The sequence below is a fragment of the Chrysemys picta genome, chromosome 2 (assembly GCF_011386835.1).
Source record: "Chrysemys picta bellii isolate R12L10 chromosome 2, ASM1138683v2, whole genome shotgun sequence".
Taxonomy (NCBI): Eukaryota; Metazoa; Chordata; order Testudines; family Emydidae; genus Chrysemys; species Chrysemys picta.
The window spans coordinates 193,563,093-193,587,217 of record NC_088792.1 but is presented as its reverse complement, the minus strand read 5'-3'; the positions used below and the strand labels follow the sequence as shown (position 1 = coordinate 193,587,217).

Below are 24,125 nucleotides of genomic sequence, written 5' to 3'. Positions count from 1 at the left end.
TACCTAAAAATGCAGGTCTCCCCTCTAACCACTGAGCTAAAGGTTGCAAGGGGACACACAAACACACACCATTTTCTGAAGCTAGCAGAATTTTCCATTTGCTGACAAATTCCATACATTTTCAGAACCAAACTGAATATTTGTCCTGATTTTTCAGTTTTCTGACCAAAGTGAAGAATCAGTTATTCACCTCTACTGGCAAGGAAATTCCTAAGCAAAGCACCACAAAAAGCCCTTAAGTCCAGGGTAATTATCACTTTGGCCAATTTAATTTTTCCTTTAGAGAAAGTGGTACTTTAAGAGACAATAGAAAACTAGAAATTGCAAATTAATATTAATATTTCCTTCTATAACCCTCCTTCCACCACATAGTTGTAAGCATGCAAATAAAAACTAAATATCACCTGCCTGATGGTTTTAGGGTTTGTCAACAGACCACCACTGCATGGACAAATTTAACATTATTTGAGTGACTATACCTATACTTTGCATACTTTTGAATATTTTTTTTTGGGGGGGGGCGATTTTGTAAAGTGAATTTATCTTGATATTTCCAGGATAACATTGAAAACTATAACTTTTTCCTTATGGTATATTGACTGAATAAAATGATTGTTCTGAGCATAACTCCAAGCTGATGAAGTTTCTTGCTTGGATTTTACTGAAGTAGAAGTCAGACTTAAAGGACAGGGTTTGCCAGGATCATTCCTAAATTATACAGAAATATACAGTGGAAAGCTTTCCTACACTACTCAATTAGATGCAATAATTCTGAATAATACAATTTCACAAAGGTTTACATGCCATTAATTTGATGAGTTTTCCCACTTTGCTGCTTCTAACTGAGCATAATTGGAAAAACTGTCAGAAAATTTTGATGGAACAGATTATAAAATATTTATTGCTGAAAAAGTTTAATTGACCTGATGAAAAGGTAATATAATCTGGCATATGTCTTATTATGTAGTATTTTCTTTATTTCTAAAATGTATTTGTATTTGATATGTATTTGAATAATGAGAAAATTTCTATGACAATTCTCAATAAAATGTAATTTAAAAAAATACCTAAATCATCTATTTAATTCTGGTTCTTTTGACTTCATTAGATTTTCTAATGGAGCAGTCGGCTCAGACATATCTGAAGCAGAAGCTTTATTAATCGGCTACAAAAGTTAAATGATTCCAGATTCTAAATTCCACTGAATCTTTAATACTATTAACATATTTATGACTATGAGCAAGGAAATCATTTTGTGAAAAGCAAATAACAGGTGCACAAGTATGTATATGTGATCATTTATACACACTATATTAGAACCATTTAAAGTTATCCATCACCACAGGCAAGACAAAACTACATCATATAGTTATATACTACTGTATAAAACCATAATCTGATACAGTAAATAGACAGGATGTAAGTAAATTCCTATTGTACATTTGCACCCCACACGCTTTATTCTAGGCAAACTGAAGTCATTACAGCTCATTTAATTACTAGACTAAAGTTTTCAAACTTGAGTAATTGAAGTTAGGCACCTAAAATACATGGCCCGATATTCAGAGGGTATAGAGCACTTGAAAAATCTCATTGATTTCCAGGGCAGTTATGGGCACTCTGTTCTTCTGATTAATCTGGCCAATCTTTCAGTTGCCTAAAGTTGGGCACCCAAAAACTGAAGCATCCAAAATTGGACCATTTTCGGAAAACTGGCCCTGAATCGATAGGTAGAGTAAAAAAAAAAAAAATTGCACTTTGCTTATCTTCAATTAGTATTATTGGGTGAAATCATGGCATCATTGATATCAATGGCAAAACTCCTCAACTTCACTGGGGTCAGGATTTCACCCATTATACGTAATCATTATCTTTAGTTATGTGTATCTAGCATAGAGTAAGAACCAATCATGCTAGGGAGGACAGAAAGAGAACAGTGATTTAAAAATAAAAAATAAATACAATTATCTGGTCAAATTCTACTCTTCACCCCATTATGGGCAAGTTTTATATTAATTATTATTATTATACATATTATAATTTTCCACTATTAAATGCAACAGTAAACAGCGAGTGAATTTTTTTCAGCTTTTGCAAGACTAAATTACAGTAATGTTAGATATTTAGCTGTATTGTATTAATCCCAAACTTACACTGAATTAATTATTTCATTTTATTCATATTGACTAAGCTAGTATTCATGTGAGTTGCTTGTTTTCCTGTTCACTTGGAACAGATACATGAGAAAGTTATTGCAACATATGCCTAGATTGTACCTGTGATTAATCAAAAAGATGTCAGGTTAAAATTGCTTTTGAAAACAAATTTTACATACCTATCAAATTAGTTTTAAATATCAAATTTTCCTCTAATTTATGGGATTATTAATTAATTAATATTCACACACACACACACACGTTGTAATGTTATTGGGACAGAAACATTTTGTTTTGTTTGCACAATGCTTAGCACAATGAGCTCCTAGCTGCTACCACAAAACAAAAACAAAATGGAAAAAATCCTGAATTAAAATGGTTTTAATCCTGAAAAGAAAAGCATGAGAGTAGCCGAATTGAAGATGCATATATGCGTGTTTGCAGCATAAGGGTTTGAGCTAATGACAAGACTGGTAGAACAAACAAGTGGGCAGAGTTAGGGAGGAGGAAGGAAAAGGCAATAATAAAAATGTTTTCAGATGATATAGCTAAATTGTTATCAATGTGGGAGCGCTGCAGGCTTCACAGCAGAAGTGAATCTTGAGAACCCATTTGAAGGGGGATAAGATCGCGGTTTACTTTTAGGTTCTCATGTGTTAACACCATACTTCAGTGTTTACATTTTAAAAACTGAACTGGAATGTGTGTTTTAAATAATAGTTTCTATTGTGGTTAAAAAATACCCCAAATCATTTCTATTGATACTAATTTAGCTAAATTTGGGGTCAAAAAGGATAAGTATATACCCACACAGAACTCTACTTATCCTTTTAAGTAGTCTAGGGATAGAACAGTGTTGATTCTGTGCAAAGGAGATGTATCTTGTCACAACCTTTCTCCCTTTATAGTGGCTGGGGAATGTTTTCTTGCACTCAAAACAAATTAAGCATTTGTCAATAAAACTTAAGTGGCTTCTTTGTGATTCTTCTACTTACATAATAAGTAACACTTATTCTTTGAGTCTTGCTAGTCACTAATAAATTTGCTTCTCTACTTTAATTGACTCATTTTTATATTGACTTCACAGATAAACAAGTAGTCTTGGTATTTACTGGTATCAACACCGCACACTTCTTATGACAGTGTGTAAAGTACAGACATGAGTAGCCCCCCTAGCCTGGACAGTGTGGACAGTGAGGCAAGACTTTGGTGAGTAGCGTAAAGATATGTCTGAAGCCTATGGGTAAGTACCCATCTATATACCCACACGGCACTATCTATATACCCATCTATATACCCCAGGCAATGCCTTCCCCGTCTACACAGCTATTTGTAGCACTGTCGTGTCCCACTGCTCCCCTGCTGCTGGAACCTTTCCCCATCACAGGAAAAGACTCCAGCAGCCTGAGGGCAGTGGAGAAAGGCTAACAGCGAGGAGCTGATAGAGCCTTTTCACACAGCCTCTCACATCCCAGAGCCTTTCACTGACATATGTCATACACACCACAGCGTGGCTGCAACTTGCTTTTCACTGCTGCATATAGCTACACAGACCCTATGCACTGTCACCACTGGTGTGCAGTGTAGACCAGTAGTGGGCAACCAGCAGCCTGCACGTGGCCCATCAGGGTAATCTGCTGGTAGCCCGCCAGACAGTTTGTTCATATTTGCACGACTGCCCGCAGCTCCCAGTGGCTGCGGTTCGCCGTTCCCGGCCAATGGGAGCTGCGGGAAGTGGCGGCCAGCATGTCACTGCAGCTTGCAGATTATCCTGATGGGCCACGTGCAGCCCACGGGCTGCTGGTTGTCCACCACTGGTGTAGACATATCTCTAGTGTTTTTCCATGGTGCCTTTTTAAATTTTAAGAAAAGGGAAAATACTATTAAAATGCAGCTATTCTGTGCCCAAACTGTACAAACAATGGCAATGCATACCAGAACATGCCTTTCTAGAAAGCGTTAATAAGCTCTTCTAACTCAATTAGGTCTCAGATTGTTAAATTTTAATGAAACAATAATCAATTTGTCTTCACTTCTCGCCTCCCAATGCACCCTAGGCTTACACAATAATGGCCCAACACTGTGCACCCTGTTGTGTCCTATTACTTAAGCAAATTAAATTTGATATTACTTTAGGGGATCACTGATACAACAGAAAAAATAACTATGTAAATCTATACTTTATTGGAGGAGTTTTGCCAATACTATTGATATTTCTCTGGTAGCCAATGAAAGTGATCAAATTTCTTACATTTGGGAAATAAAAATGTTTAATAATACTGTGATGTTTGCAAATTATGTGTGTTATTGCTTGCTTTCTGTACACTGGGTCTTTAATTAGTGAAGTTCCAGTCCCAGTTGCAGACACAGCTGCAGTTTTGTATTCAAGTGCAGGCAGCTACAGAGGAAACACACACTCTGTTGCTCTACCATGGAGATTTAACTTCTGGGTTGTATTTTTTTTTTTTTTAATTGCGTTATTCCCTTAGAAGAAAATAAAGGTCCATCTGACTGAAAGTGTATCCTTGCCTTTGGTTATTTCTCTTGGTGTATATATGGTAGGTAAAGCTGGCAGCCTTTATAATAGATCCAGCTGCCTGACACTTTTCATTGTAAGACCCTGTTTTCAGTGGCTTCCAGCTTAACCAAACTAACTATTTGGACTGAAATTTTCCATGCCAGGTGCCTGCAGCAGGCTGATTCTGTTTCTCGTTTCAGCCAAAACAGTTCCACTATTTATAAAAATAAGTGTAGGGAAAAAATATTTCCCCACATTAAAAAAATAGCATGAGATCATGTAATTAAAGGCAGTAGCATAATTCATACACATAAGGGGGCAAATTAAGTTTGCACGAGCAAACTTAATTCTAACATGTTGTAACTTTTGAGAGCTTAATTTTGCAACCTTACTGTTCTTTTAACATAGTTTGACTGTAACATAAATATATACATATTAGTGTAACAGGTCATCATGAAATGAAATATATGCATATGTAAATCTATAATTCAAATGGACTCCATTGGTACACAAACAAAATTTGTGGGCACAGCACATACAAAGAGGAGTTTATACATGTATGTAGGTGGATTGAAACGTTAACTTATCCTAGTTTTAAGTTTGGCCTAAAGAATACATTGGTAGGCACAAAGTTAAAAGTGCAGTGTTATATTGTGTCATTGCAGCCTCTAAGTCCCGGACTCTGTTTTTACTTCCATACTGCAAGTGTCATTTTTAAAGATACACAATATTTAATAAAACATTTAATGGGAGATTGTTCTCTCATGATAAAGATCCCATAGCAGAAGAATAGGATTCAAATTGAAAAAAAAAAAAAAACACAAAATTCTAAGATTTGCCTCCCTCTAATTACTTGTATTTTCTAGTTACTTAATTTCAGCTGATTCTCAATACATTATAGCGTTGGGCCATTTAAGGAGTTTAATACTTTAAATGACTTACATGAAAATGGTTGTTTCAGTAATCTATAAAAAACAAAACTCCTCTCAAACACTGGCCTATGTAGCCTCTGGATGACCACATTCAGTCCAGAATAGAGTTGGGTGGGAAATGGTTAAATAGTTTTTCTGTCTTGCAAAAGTATTTGAGTTTTAAAAAAAGAGAAAAGCTGCATCAGAATGACACCAAGACCTTGCTTAACTTATTTTTTGAAGGGGGGGAGGGGAGGAGAAGAGAGAGGGAGAGAGAGGGGGGAAAAAATCAATCCACTCTCAAATAGCCAAAAGACTGGTGATTAGGGCACTTAGGCACTTATCTGGGATGTAGGATACAATTAAGAAGAGCAGGAACCTGAATATGAACAGGAACCTGGATTTCCCATATCCCAGATGGGTACTCTAGCCACCAGTCTTTTGGCTAATCTGGGTGTGCGCTCTTGTACTTGTGCACACACAATTCCATTTTGGACCTGAGAGACCTTCCCGATGAAATTTTTGTCAAAAGCAATCCGTTACCACAAAAAGTTTTACTGAGCCCACCACTCCTGTATTACACACTTGAGTTTGATTAAAGTACAATACATTTCCTTTTGTTTTAAGAAACAACAGAAATTCAAATAGAAACAAAATCAATCATAGAAATGCAAACTAGGATTTACACGTATTAATAGTTCCCGTTCCTATCTAACAAAGTAGATTCTCACCCCAAAGTTCAATCTTCTTCTGCATCTGCTAGCCTCAAGAGGCCGGGACCCAATCTTTCATGAAGCACCCCTGCTCATCAAGGTACCTCCTCAGCAAATGGAGCATCTTTCTTCACCCTGTGATATTCTGAATCAGTCTTGTCTTTATTCACAGACAGGGTGATCGCCTCACCATCATATCACTCCTTTTCACTTCCAAGTGGTTTCGATATTTATAGTTTGTCTGTGATGGTTTTCCATTGACTTTACTGGTTTGGTGCAACAGTGGACAATTGAGCAATACATTACATAATGGGCTATCTAGGGTGTGGTTACAATTCCCTCCCACTTGGAATGAAAATGACTCCATGTAATGAGTTGGGGAATAATATGTCTCGGTAATGGGCCATCCAAGACCATAAGGGCATAATTTTCAGTACAGTTATACTATTCATTAAATATACATACCTCACAAATGATTATGAAGACTGATAAGTTACAAGCTTTCAGCAGAGACCTTGTTTGCTACTCTTTCTAGATACATATCAGGAAAGTGATGTAGTAGCTGTAATGAGTTGGTCAGGTCTGAGACAGAAGTTGCTTGTAAAGAACAGTGAACCCTTAGCCATGTGGCACCAGTGGGCCTCTGTCACTGAGCTCAGCTACTAAGCTTATCTCAGCATATTACGCAATGCTTTTACTACATACTTGATTCTTATCCCTGATAATTACACCATCACTTCTTCTTCAGTTATCTCTCACCCAGTCCAGTCCACCTATGTACAATGCAAGCTGAACAGACTCATCTGTTAACTGTATGAGCCTTTGACCTAAATTAACTCATCACCGAACTACATCAGATTAATACAACATAGTTCCCCGTTCAGCATTGTGTTTCCATAAATTTCTCTTAGTAATTTGTACTCAAACTATAATGAATAACTGATTTGGAAGTTTTCAGCAATTTAGCTAATCCAAATTTCTTTGCAAGCAGTCTCTTCGGTGCAAATATCCAGGCACTGAATGTTTTTATAATTAAAATTGTCAATATTTATCTCTAGCTCTAAATGGAACTTAACCTTTCATTTATTAATTTTGACCTCAAATATCTTATAATAGCTCATATTTTCTCTGAGAATTAGATATATTTATCCCAGCCTTGTTTTCATTTAGGGTAATATTTATTTACCACTATCAAAACATTACCAATATCATTTCAGAAAGCCAGCTCACAAAGTAAAAATTGTATTACTCAGAATATATATATTATCTTCTAGTGCTTCATTTTTAATAATGTGTTCACTTCTTTCTACTTGTGAATGTTAACACTGGTTTAAAAAAAAAAGTTGGACTGAATTATCTGGAAACTGAAACCCACTATTTATACACAGAACAAGTACAGCAAAGCGGTCCATGTCTCAAGGTCTTTGACACTCTGCATTGAATGGATAACCTCTAGGGGGACAGAGAAATTCTGTCCTATTTAATCTTGGACCTGCAAGACTGCCAAGTAGGATGCCAATTGCAATGCTATTTTTTGTAGTGTGGATACTTCTCTACTAAGAATGGACTAAGTGCAATTTTCAAAACTCTCCATCTTCTTCAAATCAGATCCCTCTGGGTTTAAACCCATCTTATCGCTAGATATTTTTCTAACTGGGGATAAGTTACTCAGCTCATTTCCCTGTTCTTTGTGGATCTATGGTCTGATCTAGTACTTCATCACCTTCTGCCACTGAGTCCGCAGACAGGGAGAAAACCAATCCAACAATTGTGTAGATAATCAATCTCATTCACCATAAAAGAGCTCTGCCACCCCACACATGAAGTATATCAAATAACTCTCTTTGTACATGTAAAAGGTGCAGGTTAGAACTATTCAGTGTGGTTCCTGCAGGTACTGCAAATAAATCTATGAAAAAAAACATATTGAATCACCATTTCCAATTGTGTGCAACAGTGATTTATTCACGTTAAACTGACATTCAGTGGCTTTGTTGTCTTGTGTCTAGTATCTATTTGGGTACCTATACAGCTAATTATAGCTGTACTTTGAGACAAAACACTTGCTAGGATTTCTACAGCCAAGTGGCTACAAAATAGATCATTTTGCTAGATGAAAATGTTTAAAAGAGGATCCATGATGTCCTCTGCTCTAGAACACAACTCCAGCCTGCTCTCAGAAGGGATCCCCTTTACCAGTTTCCTTTTTACTATTTATAGTCTTGTGTAGGAAGAAGGGCCAGACATAGAAGCTGCTGCTGTCTTATGAAAAGTACAATGGGAAACTTAAAATCCATGCAAAGACCTTGAGTTTTAAAGGTCTCCTCCAAAAGACAATAATTAAAAGGATTATTTATTTCTTCCTTCGCCTTAATCATCTGTGCTCTAATGCTCTTTTCTGGCTGCATCTGTAAGCTATTAACATTACTGCAAATTACATGGCAAAGTAAGTGCTAGCAAAGCTCTGACTGCATTCTCTCTGGGAACTTGCTGGCAAGAATTTTCATTGATGTGATTCCTCAAAGTCTGTAATCTTCCAAAAGTTAGCCAAAGGAAACATTATCATTTTTAAAGTGTGTGAGGCTACATATAGTAGAGCAGATGCTAGTCAGCATTTCACTATCATTGCACTGTGCTGACAGCAAAGTCATTTATCATTAAGTTAATAAATAAGGAAGAAACAACTAACTCTTCACAAATGTACAAGTACTGTAGTGTCTGAGGCTGGACATAACCAGGCAGTATTTCCACTGATTTCATTTTCATTGAACTGTACTGACAAAAGTAATAAATCTGTATCTTAATATAAAAGAAAAGAAGAAGAGATGGGTTTGTAAGCACTACAGAAATTGCAAACAATGTTGAGTCATAGCCATGACTCATGTTTTACTCCTGATTGTCAATAAAAAGAAAAAATAAGTTCTGCATCTACAACAACAACATTGGATTTTTTAAAACAATGTGAGCATTATTCCAGGAAACACCAAGTTTCTATGGACAGCCAGTAGAATTCTATAAAGGAGTACACTGATGAAATTATATCATACCTTAATAAGCCATGTACAGTAAACACTAGAAGATTGCACACTACCTCAAAACAGTAAGAGATGCACTGATTATAGCCCATATATAAAACACAGCCAAGAACCTTTGGTATTGATCACCCTCTTTCTATCTTTCATTGCCTAAAGGGGACACCAAAATATTGGCCAAAATAAGAGACTAAAACCACCAATACCTAGCACTTTTCATATAAACCCCCCTTTTTTCATGACAGAATAATACTTCAAGCTAAAAACATTTGATGTTGTTACAAACATTTTCAATATGATACAACCCATGGTCATATAGTAGCTAGTCTAGAGACAGAAAGGCCTTTGACTTTGTTTCATAGAATTTTGTATTCTCCCAACTTAAAAATGATCAAGCTTGGCCATAAAATAAGGAAATTAAACTACGCTATACAAAACCAATAGGTTGTATTGGAACTAATCAGACGATATCAAACTGATTTGAGTTGGGAAAGAAGACAAAGCTGGATGTCTATCATCATCTTTGTTTCTGACTCTGCAGAGTGAGCCACATGGCATAGAGAATCCACATCAGCATACCTGTTTACAAGATCAGGGTGCAAATTACCATGTAGAGTGTAAAATATGCCTTTGCTTATCTTAAGTAATTTTTTCAACAGGTTTTCTGCTCTCAGAGTATTAGTATGGGGAAGAAAGTCACCCCATATCAGATTCACTATACATAACCAGGTAAACAAGTAAAGTTGGGGGAGACGGGGATTGCTTTTTGTTAATGGTTTAACTGGGATATGGACCATTGGCACTTAAAGGCTGATGTAAAGCTCATTGAAAATCAATGGAAAGAATCCCAATGACTTCAACAGCTTTGGATCAAGTCTTTATAATTAATTAATTTTGTTTCATATATGTACCCATGTTTCCTTATTCAATAACATATATATTGTACTGGTTTTCTCTGACCAGCTACTACTATTTAGCAATTATATAGCTCCTGCTACCACAGAATCTCTAATGGTTTCTCAAATATTAGCTGATTAAATATCAATTTATATATGAGGTTGGTGAGGTAATTATTATTCCCTAAATACAAATGTTTTTGCTCTGCCTTAGGCTGTCTAATCAACACCATACAGTAAACCACTGCCAGAGAAATGTTTAGCAGCTAGTTTTCTTAGCTCCTAGTCCCATGCTCTAACTATTATACCATACTGACACTTGATATTAATCTTGTGCTTGCTACAGCCTTAGTTTTGATGGTTAAAAATTGATTAAGAAGAGGTCACTTCTGCCTTAAAGATTAAAGCAAGTATGTGAGATGGTAGCCAAATCACATGTAAATGACTCTCTTAACAAGAGCCCTTCACATTTGTTATGAGCACTTTTAACAAGGGAGAAGACAACTGTAAGAGTGTTTAAGCTTTATTTTCACCACAGGTAAATAATGGTATGTGATGGGTTCAAGCCCCATTCAGTGCAGATGCCATTTGCCCCCTTTGTTAAGCAAAAGGAGCATGCTGGAAAAAGAGGTGGAAACAATTCACAGTGAAATTTGTTTTAGATTAGGGCAAACAAGCTGCCTTGTCTGTTCACCTGCCTTCTTCTGCTGGAGGTGCAGCCCCTGAAGAAGGCTATTTGGAACCACTCTTCCTAGTTTGCTTTTATTTCTTGGTTTTATCTCAGTATTTTATGGGTACAGATATTCTGAGTGAGCACCCCCCCAAAAAACATAACTCACAACCAATGGTAAGAAGGGACTTCTGAATTATTTTTCTACTTTAGCATCTCCAACATCTCTAGAAGCCTGGCATGGCACCATCTCTCCTTATTTTGTCTCTATTTATTCCTGGCTTGGTTGTTCTCTTAACTATGTTAAAACTCTTAGACCCCCAATCCTGAAAGCTGTTCCACAAGGGCAAACCCCATTGAAATCAGAGCAGCTCTAGACACATGGTGCCACTTGCACAATTGTAGCCATGTTTCATTTCCAGATTGGTAAAGAAGAAAGACTGCTACAGCTAAAAAGTAAGCTCATAAATTTGTCAGAGCGTGATACTAAATACATCAGCATGAAAAGTCTGTTGTGGGGAGGTGGAGGGTTGGTTTAAAGGCTATAATAAGAGTACAAACCCTTGAGGATGTTTCAGAGGAGAACTCCATTCAGACCAAGTTCCTGAAGTGGGGTATGTTATCAGAGCTTTCTGAAAGGAAAGGAATGGGCTAGAAATGGCTGATTTTATACAGCAAGGCTGGGCTCTGCTGAACAGCCCCACCTCTGGTCAATCAGATTATGGCGGTGTGTGATTTTTTGTTTGTTTTATGATGAAAATAGGAGTGGTCAAGAGGCTGTAATAAAAGTGTGACCCAGGGTTACAGGCAATAATCCCATTCCAAACACCATTGAAGTCAGTGTTATCACTGATTTTAAATGATGAGAACACCATTGGCCCAATATGAATACCATAAATTACATAGAAGAATGAAGTATTTTTTGTGTGTTCTTTTTCATAGAAAATTGTTTTGTTGGTGGTGGTGGGTTTTTTTCCCTTTCATTCCAGCAGAGTGAATGTTCTGACAGAACATTATATTTAGGGGGCAGGGTACTATTGGGGGCTAATTCAGTGCTTAGGTTTGGGGGCACACAATAAAAAAAGTATCAATTTATTTTAGAAGGAGACAAAACATGATTTATTGCTTTCTGTCCAAACGTTTTACAGCATAAATCAATAAGAACAGCCAGAATGAGACATGATGTCTGCAATCAGTGATGCTGAACATTAACACAAAAACTAATTACTTGAGAGAAAATCATAAAAATCTAGCTACAGCTGTACTGAATCAGTACGAAAGAGGCTGCATACCACTATGCTGAGCACAGCACCTCATGCTTCACTGCTTCCCAAATATGGGTTTTTTTGGGAGGGGGGGGGGAGGGAGGACATATTCACAGACCAAAATTATATTTAGGTTGGATTGAAGTCATGACACAAACAATGAAAATTCTGATAAGGTTGACATTTGTTTGTTTACTTTCATGGGTTTGAAGAGTAGTAACATTTTTGAATTAACATCTTAATATTTTTAAAGGATATATGTATAATAGCTTTATAGAGAAGATTACAAACTGTATCCCCCTTTTCTCCCCTCTATCCCAGGAAATTTGAATGGCTCCTTTGTGAACCACTTAAAGGGTTCTGGTGTCTGGCTGTCTCAGACACACACCAATGGGATTCAAGTTTCCTCTTAAATAAGGTCACATGCATTCCTGAATATCTCAAGGCATTGGTCACTGTGATTTTATTAATTTTCTTACATTTTAATCCAAAAGAAATTCAACACCAAAAGGACCCAATCCAATGCTCCAGGAGCCCTGGACATACACTGAAAAACACAATAAGATAAGAACCACAAAACATCAATCACCCAAAGCAGCAGCACCTTTTCCTTCCACTCAACTCTACATCATTTAATCACTAGGCATATGACCTATACAGCTTGAAACTCCATTTCACTTTCTCACAAGACAAGAGTTCCTTTGAAGATTTGACCCCACCAAGATCTGATCAGGAGGCTGCCTGCTTAACCCCAAAGGAGGTGGTAGAAATCCAAGTGGGATAGATAAAACAGAGTACTGGGGAAGAGTTAAAGATTAAACCCTGAAGCTGAGAAGCAGTTTTTTCAGTGAAACAGACTGTAACCTGTCCCCAGAAGAGCGGAGGTAGCAGGTATAAATTGGGCTGATCTGTCTTGAGGGAAATGCTAAACTTATGTAAGACAACATGTCGTTTGTTATGTTAAACCCTTTTCTTTCTGATTGCTATGTTCCTATGGATAAATAAATAATATTTTGTTTTGAATTTACCTACTGTTCCCAGCTCCTGAAGAGAAGTCTATTGCAGGGGCCAAACCCAGTTGGACCATTTGGTGAACACGGATGTTGTAACCTGGAGACCCAGCCTTAAAATGGGTGATTTGTGGGATTCCACTCTGAAAGAAGTGCAGGTTCTAGGCTGATCGCTTGAAAGGGGTGCCCACAGAAAAACTGAATGAGAGGTCAAAGGTACTGCTCATCCAGGAACCATAACAGGGGTCCTTCCAGAGAACACTGTGCCAGCAATCCCCTCCATTTAATAATGAAAGAGATCAAGTTCAAGTGACTCTGTCAGTCACAGCTGTGGCTATAGGGATGAGGGAGGGAGAAAGTGTATCAAGTAGGAAAATCCCAAACTGTTTATCACCTCCCTTTTCCCTTTCTCTTACCCCAGTTCCATCTCCCTTTCCAAAATCCCCTCCCCTCTGCCAGTTTCCCCTCTCTTCTAGATTTCTTTTCTTTCTCACTTTCATTTCCCAAATCTCGTGTTCTCTCTTCCCCCCCCCCCCCTTTCCTTGGTTCTCTTCCATTTCCTTGCATCAATATCTCTTTCTCCCGCCCGTTTCCCCCTCCTCCTCATTTTATCAGTAGTGGAGCTGGTAGTAATCAGGAAGAAATTGTTGCCAAAAAATCCACAACTTTTTCCTTAAACTTTTGTTAATGATTTCACTGAAAAATATTACTTGGCAACATGTGAGAAATTTAGCCAGGGACAATTCTCCTAATAAACACCCCCTGGGGACCCCTGGACACCAGCTGATGGACACTTCTGTGAGCATGCTGAGAACAAAGAGCCACTGTCCTTTTTAGTCTTGTTTAGATATCTCCAGTTCATCTTTCAGGTCTCCTCAGAGCTCAACCAAGAAGGAAAAGGTGGCTATGTTAAATTGGTCCCTCCTTGTTGGTAAGAGTGTTCATGTACTTCATAAAAAAAGTCTTTTGGGGGGAATTGATTTGTTTCCAGGTTTGTTTTTTTGTGCTTTTTTTAACCTCTGCTATCCACTGTAGAAGATTAGAAAGAATGCTTTGCAGCTGTCTTTATTTTTTTTTAATTGATCTTGCATGAGGGAAACACATTGTTCAAAAGAAGATATGTCAGAATGCATCACCTAAAATGGTGTAGTGTGAATTGATTGTTTTTAGAGTATAGCAGCTTTGCGTTTTACCCAATTGTAATCTCTGTAATAAAGAGATTATTAATTGAGAAGCCAAAAGTCCAGAGACACTAGACATTCAAAAGAGGCACTTTATAAATCTGTATGGAGGTGACTGCTGTCAAAATCCTGTGGAACTAAACTGAGGTAATTTCAGTGTCTAAATGGGTTTATATAATAGAATGGGAATTGTTATGGCCAAGAATGCAATGCTGAAGGAAATTTGGAATATTTCAAGGCATAAATAATGGCAATAATGAAAAAAAGATTGTGATGGCAGGTGATGGAATTATTTGCTCTTTCAGCTAAATATAGAAGCAGTATTATTTGGATATCAAATAAATATCTGCAATATCTACTTTGGGACTAGAGCCTGCTTTGGCAGTAGGTGACTAAATGAGCCAGTAGATCTTTTCCATCTTTGATCCCCCTTGCCCAGTGATTTATATATCCCAGTGCATATTAGGATTACAACAATGAGATTGCTGGTGATGAATATGCTTGTTAAATTGTGAATTTAGCCTGTTGTGGGATCTATGTTAACATCTCTCCAAAGTTTCCAGTTAAAAAATTATAAATAATTCAGTGCAGTTTGCCCTTTTGTGTCCTGGACAACATTGCTAAAAATAAGACATCCAAGCAGCTACCCCATGTTTGGTTTGGTTTGGTTTTTCCTCCAGGCCTGGAGGAGGACAAAACTGATGATTTTGTAAAGGGAAATCATGCCTCACCAATCTATTAGAATTCTTTGGCGGGATCAACAAAGATGATCCAGTGGATATAACATACTAAGATTTTCAGAAAGCTTTTGACACAGTCCCTCACCAAAGGTTCTTAAGCAAAGTAAACTGTCATGGAATAAGAGGGAAGATCTTCTCATGGATCATTAACTGGTTAAAAGATAGGAAATAAAGGGTAGGAATAAATGGTCAGTTTTCAGAATGGAGAGTGATAAATAATGTCCCCAGGGGTCTGTACTGGGACCAGTACTGTTCAACGTATTCATAAATGATCTGGAAAAAGCAGTAAACAGTGAGATGGCAAAATTTGCATATGATACAAAACTACTCAAGATAGGTAAGTCCAAAGCAGACTGCAAAGAGTTACAAAGGGATCTCACAAAACTGGGTGACTGGGCAACAAAATGGCAGATGAAATTCAATGCTGATAAGTGCAAAGTAATGCACATTGGAAAACATCATCCCAAATATACATACAAAATTATGGGGTCTAAATTAGGCGTTACCACTCAAGAACGATCTTGGAGACATTGCAGATAGTTCTCTGAAAACATCCACTCAGTATGCAGCAGCAGTCAAAAAAGGCTAACAGAACATTGGGAATGGGATAGATAAGAAGACAGAAAATATCAGATTGCCTCTATAGAAATCCATAGCATGCCCACATTTTGAATACTTTGAATCTGATCGCATCATCTCAGAAAAGATATATTGGAATTGGAAAAGGTACAGAAAAAGGCAATAGAATGTTTAGTGGTATGGAACAGCTTCCATATGAGGAGAGATTAATAAGACTGGGAGATTTTAGCTTGGAAAAGACACGATGATATGATGGAGGTCTATAAAATCATGACTGGTATAGAGAAAGTAAATAAGTGTTATTTACTCCTTCTCATAACACAAGAACTGAGGGTCACCAAATGAAATTAACAGGCAGCAAGTTTAAAACAAACAAAAGAATGTATTTGTTCACACAATGCACAGTCAACCTGTGGAACTCTGTGGCAGAGGATGTTATGAAACCCAAGTCTATAACAGCATTTAAAAAAAGAATTAGACAAGTTCATGGAGGAAAGGTCCATCAATGGCTATTAGCCAGGATGGGCAGGGATGCAAAACCATGCTCTGAAGTGCCCCTGGCCTTTATTTGCCAGAAGCTGGGAATGGGCAACAGGGGATAGATTGCTCAGTGATTACCTGCCCTGTTCATTCCCTTTGAAGCACCTGAAATTGGCCACCTCAGAAGACAGGATACTGGGCTAGAAGGACCATTGGTTGGACCAGTATGGCTGCTCTTATGAGTAATTCAACACAAGAGAATACCATAATAGGGGATTCTAACTACCCAAATGTCTTCTGGATAGTAAATACAGCAACATAGAAACTAACAAGAGAAGAACACAGTGAAATGTAAGAACGGGACTAAATCTACTCTACAAGCTGGGGATAGATGTACTCGTACTAGCTGCCATTGAGCTAGCATGTTAAAAGTAATAGTGTAACTGTGATAGTTCAGGCAGCGGAGGCACAGTGCTAGCTGCCCAAAGTTCAAACCTGCCTGAACCCTGCAGGTACATTCTCAGGGTTACTAACACATGCTGTTGCTGCCCGTGCTGCCACAGCTACACTCCTATGGGCTTGTCTTCACTACTGGGGGGATCTGCAGTGGGTGTTTATTTAATGGGTCTAGTGAAGACCCGCTAAATCGACAGTAGAGAGCTCCCCGGTCGACTCCAATACTCCAGCTCCCCAAGAAGAGTAAGTGAAGTCAACCGGAGAGCGTCTCCCATTGATGCAGCGCAGTGAAGACACCACGGTAAGTTGACATAAGCTATGTCGACTCCAGCTACATTATTCACGTAGTTGGAGTAGTTTAATTTACGTAGACTTGCCCTGGAAATGAAGACAAGCCCTATTTCTAGCCAGTTAGCTTTGATGAAAGCTAGCACAAGTATGCTTATGCAAACTGGGAATCCCACGCCTTCCTTGTACTATAGATCTAGTGTAACAGAGTAGACTGGAACCAATGACCATGAGCTACCTGAATTTATTCATTCATTAATGTTAAGACTTTGAATTTCCTCCCCCTTCATTCATTAATGTTAGGTCACCGAGTCTGACCTTCTGCATACCACAGGCCATAGAATTACACCCAGTTACTCCTCTGTTGACTTTTCTTACTAAGGAGTTCAACACAAGGGGTCAGAATATCACAGGTATTTAGTCACCTAAAGATTCAACTAGACGCCTACTGGGATTTTCAAAAGCCTCAATATAGATTTTGTGCCTACCCTCCCATTGATTTCCCAGGGCTTAGGCATCTAATCTGCATTGGTGCTTTTTAAAATCCCAATAGGTTTCTAGTTGCATCTTTAAGTGCCTAAATACCTTTGAAAATCTGGCCCTGGGTATAAAGTCATATATAAAATATTATGTTAACTAACATTTTAAAATACAACTTATTTCTTCATCTAGATATGCCCTGAGATGTAAGGTCTTTGGGACAGGAGACCGTACCCTCATATGTTTATACACCAAGCATAAGAGGGGGTTTTGTCTATTACTGCAATATAAATAATTAAAAAAAAATGCATGTGGAAACCTCAGGTACTCTGGGGGCTCTGCTGACTTTCTAATTATGACCAATATAAGTTGCCTACAGTCTATCTATGAAAACATCCAGATATAAGTAGGGTGCTAATCAATTTCCCATAAAGGAAATAGATTAGCACAATATATTCTATTACATTGATACTTGTACTGATTTTATAGAGCACTGTTAGGCATCTTGTGTTTTCAATTAAAGTATTTGCAGAAATTCAATAAAAATCCACAAAACAATTAGAAATTATATTTTACTTTTTTAATTAAAGTACATACATTTTCCTCTTTTGGCTATAGAAGAGAAGCTAGATAGGAGTGAAAATGATGTGAGAATATAGGAACTCAGAAAACACAGGGGGGTTGTTATTACATGAAGAAAGATTACAGAAGTAAGAAGACTAACAGCACTTCCAAATATGTTTCTATAAACCTCAGGTAGATCACATTGCTCGGTTAAAAGCCAAAGGGATATTTCTTAATAAAATTTCCTTCAACTGTGTCCCATTTCTCTTTGGTTTTGATGAACAATCTAGTGAACAAATTTGCTGGCATGAATATTTGTGGAAATAGTGAATTTTAAGAATGTGAAATAAAATTATCTATCTGATTGTTCATCACACAAGACATACTGTAGGCTTTTCATGGGGAGTGGATGGGGCTAAAAGTCAAGAAACCTTGGATTCAGTTCCTAGCTCTAAAAAAAAAACAACAACAAGGAGTCTGGTGGCACCTTAAAGGCTAACAGATTTATTTGGGCATAAGCTTTCGTGGGTAAAAACCTCACTTCTTCAGATGCATCTGAAGAAGTGAGATTTTTACCCACGAAAGCTTATGCCCAAATAAATCTGTTAGTCTTTAAGGTGCCACCAGACTCCTTGTTTTTGTAGATACAGACTAACACAGCTACCCTCTGATACTTCCTAGCTCTGACGCTAACCTGCTGCACAACCTGTGGAAGTCATTTTTGTGACTGTTTCCCCTCCCTCCCTTTTTCTTTCATGAAAATTTAGATTCTAAATTCTTCAGACAGGGACCATCTCTCCGATTCAGCAGGCCATCACTATTCATCGAAGTGCTTACGTTCATGCTTAATTTTTAGCACATGATTATGCCCCCTTGACTGAAGGAGGTGCTTAAAGTTTAGCTCCTGATTATGTGTTTTCCTGAATAGGGATAGAACCACTTAGCAATGTTGTAACAGAATACCTGCAAATTTTTGACCCTGTGAAAAATTTTTGTAAGCTACAAATGCAACGTGTGCCCAATATTTTTACATACAGGTATCTGACTCATTGTGATTGCACTTGTGACTGTTCCTCTTGCCAGAAACTATTTTCCTCTCTCTGCTCCCAGCTTGTGAGGCACAGCATTGAGGCCCCAAAAATCTTGAGGGATTTAGCAGATGCTATAGTTATCTGTGCTGAGGCCCTGCACCTCTCCACTTAGCGTCCTGCATCTCTTCCTCTTCCCAACATCATGGCTCCAAATACCTTGCTAAACGGTGCTCCCACCATAAGGCGGAATTGACTTTGAATTTCCTCCCCCTTTGGCCCATGCCCCACCCACATGAAAGGACACAAGGCATACCTGGCAGAAACAAGGGTGGAGCGCTGTTGCTCTCCTCAGCCAGCATCTCTTCCATGTTTTCATCCCTTCTGCCCACAAGAGGGGAAAGGGACCATTTTAGCCTTTTGACTCCTAACAATACCTTTTCAAAGTGCAGCTTTCAAGACTCTCAAAATGAATGGCTAGGGAGAAGAACATTGCAGACTCAGCATACTGGAAACATTGTCAGACAACGAATGCTCACTTAGGGCTAGATCATGCCTTTCAGGAGCAGCCCAGGTCAGGGATGGTGTGGCGTCATCTCACCCTGAAGGGAGCCATTGTACCTTTCTGAACATGCAGACGGAACAGGCCCCCTACCCCACCCCAGTAGCTTGTTCCTCCTATGCACTAGTGCCATGGCCCTAGCTCCTCCTCAACAACAATGATGCAGGGAGTGCAGTCCCTGTGTCTTCCCTGAGCGCAGTGTCTGCTATTCTCCTGGGATCTTTGGGTATGTCTACACTGCAATAAAAACCCACGCAACTGACTCAGAGCCCAGGTCAGCTGAGTTAGGCTCAAGCTGTGGGGCTATAAAACAGCAGTGTAGATAGTCGTGCTCTGAAACGCTCCTCCAGCCGAGGCTCCAGCCCAAGCCCAAATGTCTACACTGCTATTTTATAGCCACACAGCTGGAGCCCTTTGACCCAAGTCAGCTGACCTGAGCCAGTCACGACCATGCTGAGAGTTTTAACTGCAGTATGGACATACCCTTACTCAGCCTGTGCAGGCAATAGACAATATAAAGGCGCCTTTCCCTACTCACTACAGAAGGACTTGCTAGAATTTCCCCCTCTAGTATCTAACTCCAAGTATTATTACTGTAGATGTTGGTATTATTCATTTATATAAAATTATTCAACTGTGTTAGCTTTTTTCTGCACAGATAGCCTTCCCCACCAACTCCTGTTTATTACATTATTCACTGAATAGTTTATTTAAACAAACTGCAGTCTGTGAGGAGCTGTTCACAAATTGTTCATTGTGATTATTTACTGTTTTTGGTGTGTAGTGATTGCTGACTGAAATCAGTGAGAGTTAGGTGCCTAAATACCTTTGATGATCTGGATTCTAGTCCTGCTATTGCCTTTAGCTCAACGGCCAGATTTTTTTTTTTAAATCAGAAAATAATAAGTTATGAACAACAGTTCCATTGCCAATGTAGGCCCTATAACCAGGTCATCCTCCTCCCAAGCCCCCCTTGGGGTTGTTCATTGAAGCCCTGCCTCAGTTTTCCTTCTTCACAGCTCCTTATATAAACTCCCCGAGTCCTGAGTCCATAAAGCATCCCCCTTCTGGGTCTAGTTTTGCCACATAAAATTCAAAACAGTACTGTAGATTCGCTCCTTGTCCCAGGAGACAAATCAAACTGTTCAGCTTCACTGACTCATCCCTGCTTTTGGCAGGCCACTCCCAGATCTACTTATATAGAGTCTCTTCTCTGAAGGAACTCCCTGCAGCCCCCACCCAGGCCTTCTTGCTTGGGAACTCCCCTGGTGGCTCAAGGCCTTCCTTACTCTAACATTCACTCCTAGTCTCTCCTAGCTTTAACAACTTCCTGAGCTCAGGGTCTTCCACACAGGAGCTTCTCACTCTCTGGAGCGTCCTCTCCTTGTTTCCGGTTCTCCTGTGGCTCTTCATAGAGGGTGTCTGGCCTCTATCAGGCCCCATGAGATACTGTTAATAAGGCACAGGTGGGCTAGACCAGTTCCCTCTCAAAGGGCCTTGTGGTAGCCCTGATTCTGCTACTTGTTGCACACAGATGGACCCTGGGGCCGGAGCATAGTATCCATGACTTCAGTGTGGCTGGTGTGGCTCCAGAATCAGTGACACAGAATCAAGTGAAAATTGAGACATTAGAGATGAAAAATCATTCATAACATTTGAGAGACTTCTAGGATTAGCAAATATTTTTAATGAATAATCCAGAAATCCGTGAACCACACCAGAATGATTTTACCATGTTTATTTTGGAGACATTTTTCTATTATGTAATCTCCTCTAAACAAAACCTGAATGTCTGTAATATTCTAACTATTACGTAAGATTCCCTGTACTATAATGCTAAGGAAACTCATTTATCTAAGGCCTGGTCTACACTACGGGTTTAGGTCGACTTTAGCGGCGTTAAACCGAATTAAGCCTGGACACGTCCACACAACGAAGCCCTTTCTTTCGACTTAAAGGGTCCTTTAAACCGGTTTCTTTACACCACCTCTGACGAGGGGATTAGCGATAAAACCGGTCTTTGCGGGTCGGAATTGGGGTAGTGTGGACGGAATTCGACGTTATTGGCCTCCGGGAGCTATCCCACAGTGCTTCATTGTGACCGCTCTGGACAGCACTCTCAACTCAGATGCACTGACCAGGTAGACAGGAAAAGACCCGCGAAGGTTTGAATTTCATTTCCTGTTTGCCCAGCGTGGAGAGCACAGGTGACCCCGCAGAGCTCATCAGCACAGGTAACCGTGATGGAGTCCTCCCAGGATCGCAAAAGAGCTCCAGCATGGACCGAACGGGAGGTACGAGATCTGCTCGCCATATGGGGAGATGAAGCAGTGATAGCTGAACTCCGTAGCAGTAAAAGAAATGGAAAAGTATTAGAAAAGATCTCCAAGGCCATGAAGGACCGAGGCCATAACAGGGACACACAGCAGTGCCGCGTGAAAATTAAGGAGCTACGGCAAGCTTACCACAAAGCCAGAGAAGCAAACGGAAGGTCCGGGGCAGAGCCGCAAACTTGCCGCTACTACGCGGAGCTGCATGCGATCCTAGGGGGTGCAGCCACCACTACCCCAACCGTGTGCTATGACTCTCTCACTGGAGAAACACACAGGGAAGACGGTTCGGGGAACGAGGAGGATGATGACGATGGAGGTACTGTAGGTAGCTCACAGCAGCAAGGAAGCGGAGAAACCGGTTTCCCCAACAGCCAGGATATGTTTGTGACCCTGGACCTGGAACCAGTAACCCCCGAACTCACCCAAGACCCTCAGGGCACACAGGAGACCTCTGGTGAGTGTAACTTTGTAACTATTTGTAAACATTACAAAAAAAAAGCAAGCGTGTTTAATGATTACTTTGCCCTGGCAATCGCGGCCAGTACATCTACTGGAAAAGTCTGTTAACGTGTATGGGGATGGAGCGGAAATCCTCCAGGGACATCTCCAGAAAGCTCTCCTGGTTGAAATGGGGTGATTTTATTAAGGGGACATTCAGAGGCGCCCGTTCCTGCTCTTCTGACCAGAAATGTTCCCCGCTGTTAACCACGCGGTGGGGGGAGGGGTGAAGTGATCATCCCAGAGAATCGTGTGTGTGTGTGGGGCGGGGGGGTTTACTTGTGTTTGTGCCGCATGTTAACCGGGAAACCGCAGCCACTCCTTTTACATTGAAACCCCATTTTAAATGGACAACCCAATTCATCCTTGATATGGGAAATGCGCTGCTGTTTGCAACCTTTCCCGCATGTTAAGAAGGTTAAAAAAGCCAAAACACTGTGGCCTACGATGGCTGCCTGCAAGCCGAAATATGCGACCTTGTAATGAAAGAGTGTACCCATTGTTCTCTAAAATGTGTCTTTTTTAACCACCTCTCCCTTCTCCTCCGCCAGCTGCAAATGTTTCTCCTTCGCAGAGGCTCGTGAACATTAGAAAGAGAAAACGTAGGACGAGGGACGAGATGTTCACGGAGCTGCAGATGTCCGCCCAGGCTGATAGAGCACAGCAGAATGCGTGGAGGCAGTCAATGACGGAGATGAGAAAAGCCCAATATGAACGAGAGGAGAGGTGGCGGGCTGAATCGCGGGAAGAACAGAGCAAGTGGCGGGCTGAAGACGATAGGTGGCGTCAGCTTGCAGACAGACGGCAAGAGGCAATGCTCCGTCTGCTGGAGCATCAAACTGATATGCTCGAGCGTATGGTTGAGTTGCAGGAAAGGCAGCAGGAGCAGAGACCGCCGCTACAGCCCCTGTGTAACCAACAGCCCTCCTCCCCAAGTTCCATAGCCTCCTCACCCAGACGCCCAAGAACACGGTGGGGGGGCCTCCGTCCACCCAGTCACTCCACCCCAGATGATCGCCCAAGCATCAGAAGGCTGGCCTTCAATAAGAGTTAAAGTTTTAAAATGCAGTGTGTCCTTTTCCATCCCTCCTCCCCCACCCATCCCAGGCTACCTTGGCAATTATCCCCCTACCTCTGTAAGGAACTAATAAAGAATGCATGAATGTTAAAAAAAAATGACTTTATTGCCTCTGCAAGCGGGAGGGGAGGGTGGGGTGGGGTGGTTGGTTTACAGGGAAGTAGAGTGAACCGGGTCGGTGGGGGGGGTTTGGAGGGTTCATCAAGGAGAAACAAACAGAAGTTTCACACAGTAGCCTGGCCAGTCACAAAACTCGTTTTCAAAGCTTCTCTGATGCGCACCGCGCCCTGCTGTGCTCCTCTAACCGCCCTGGTGTCTGGCTGCGCGTAATCAGCGGCCAGGCGAGTTGCCTCAACCTCCCACCCCGCCATAAAGGTCTCCCCCTTACTCTCACAGATATTGTGGAGCGCACAGCAAGTAGCAATAACAATGGGGATATTCTTTTCGCTGAGGTCTGAGCGAGTCAGTAAGCTGCGCCAGCGCGCTTTTAAACGTCCAAATGCACATTCCACCACCATTCGGCACTTGCTCAGCCTGTAGTTGAACAGGTCCTGACTCCTGTCCAGGCTGCCTGTGTACGGCTTCATGAGCCATGGCATTAAGGGGTAGGCTGGGTCCCCAAGGATCACGATAGGCATTTCAACATCCCCAATGGTCACTTTCTGGTCCGGGAAGAAAGTCCCTTCC

The 24,125-nt window shown here is 40.1% G+C and overlaps 1 protein-coding gene across 1 annotated transcript; it reads left to right on the top strand.

The window, feature by feature from the left end:
• Positions 1–21,387: 21,387 nt before the first annotated feature.
• LOC135981668 (uncharacterized) lies at positions 21,388–23,556 on the top strand. Its single transcript, XM_065585166.1, has 2 exons — positions 21,388–22,316; positions 22,912–23,556. Exons 1-2 carry the CDS (start codon positions 21,773–21,775, stop codon positions 23,412–23,414), a joined length of 1,047 nt encoding a protein of 348 aa, XP_065441238.1. The 5' UTR covers positions 21,388–21,772; the 3' UTR covers positions 23,415–23,556.
• Positions 23,557–24,125: the final 569 nt, after the last annotated feature.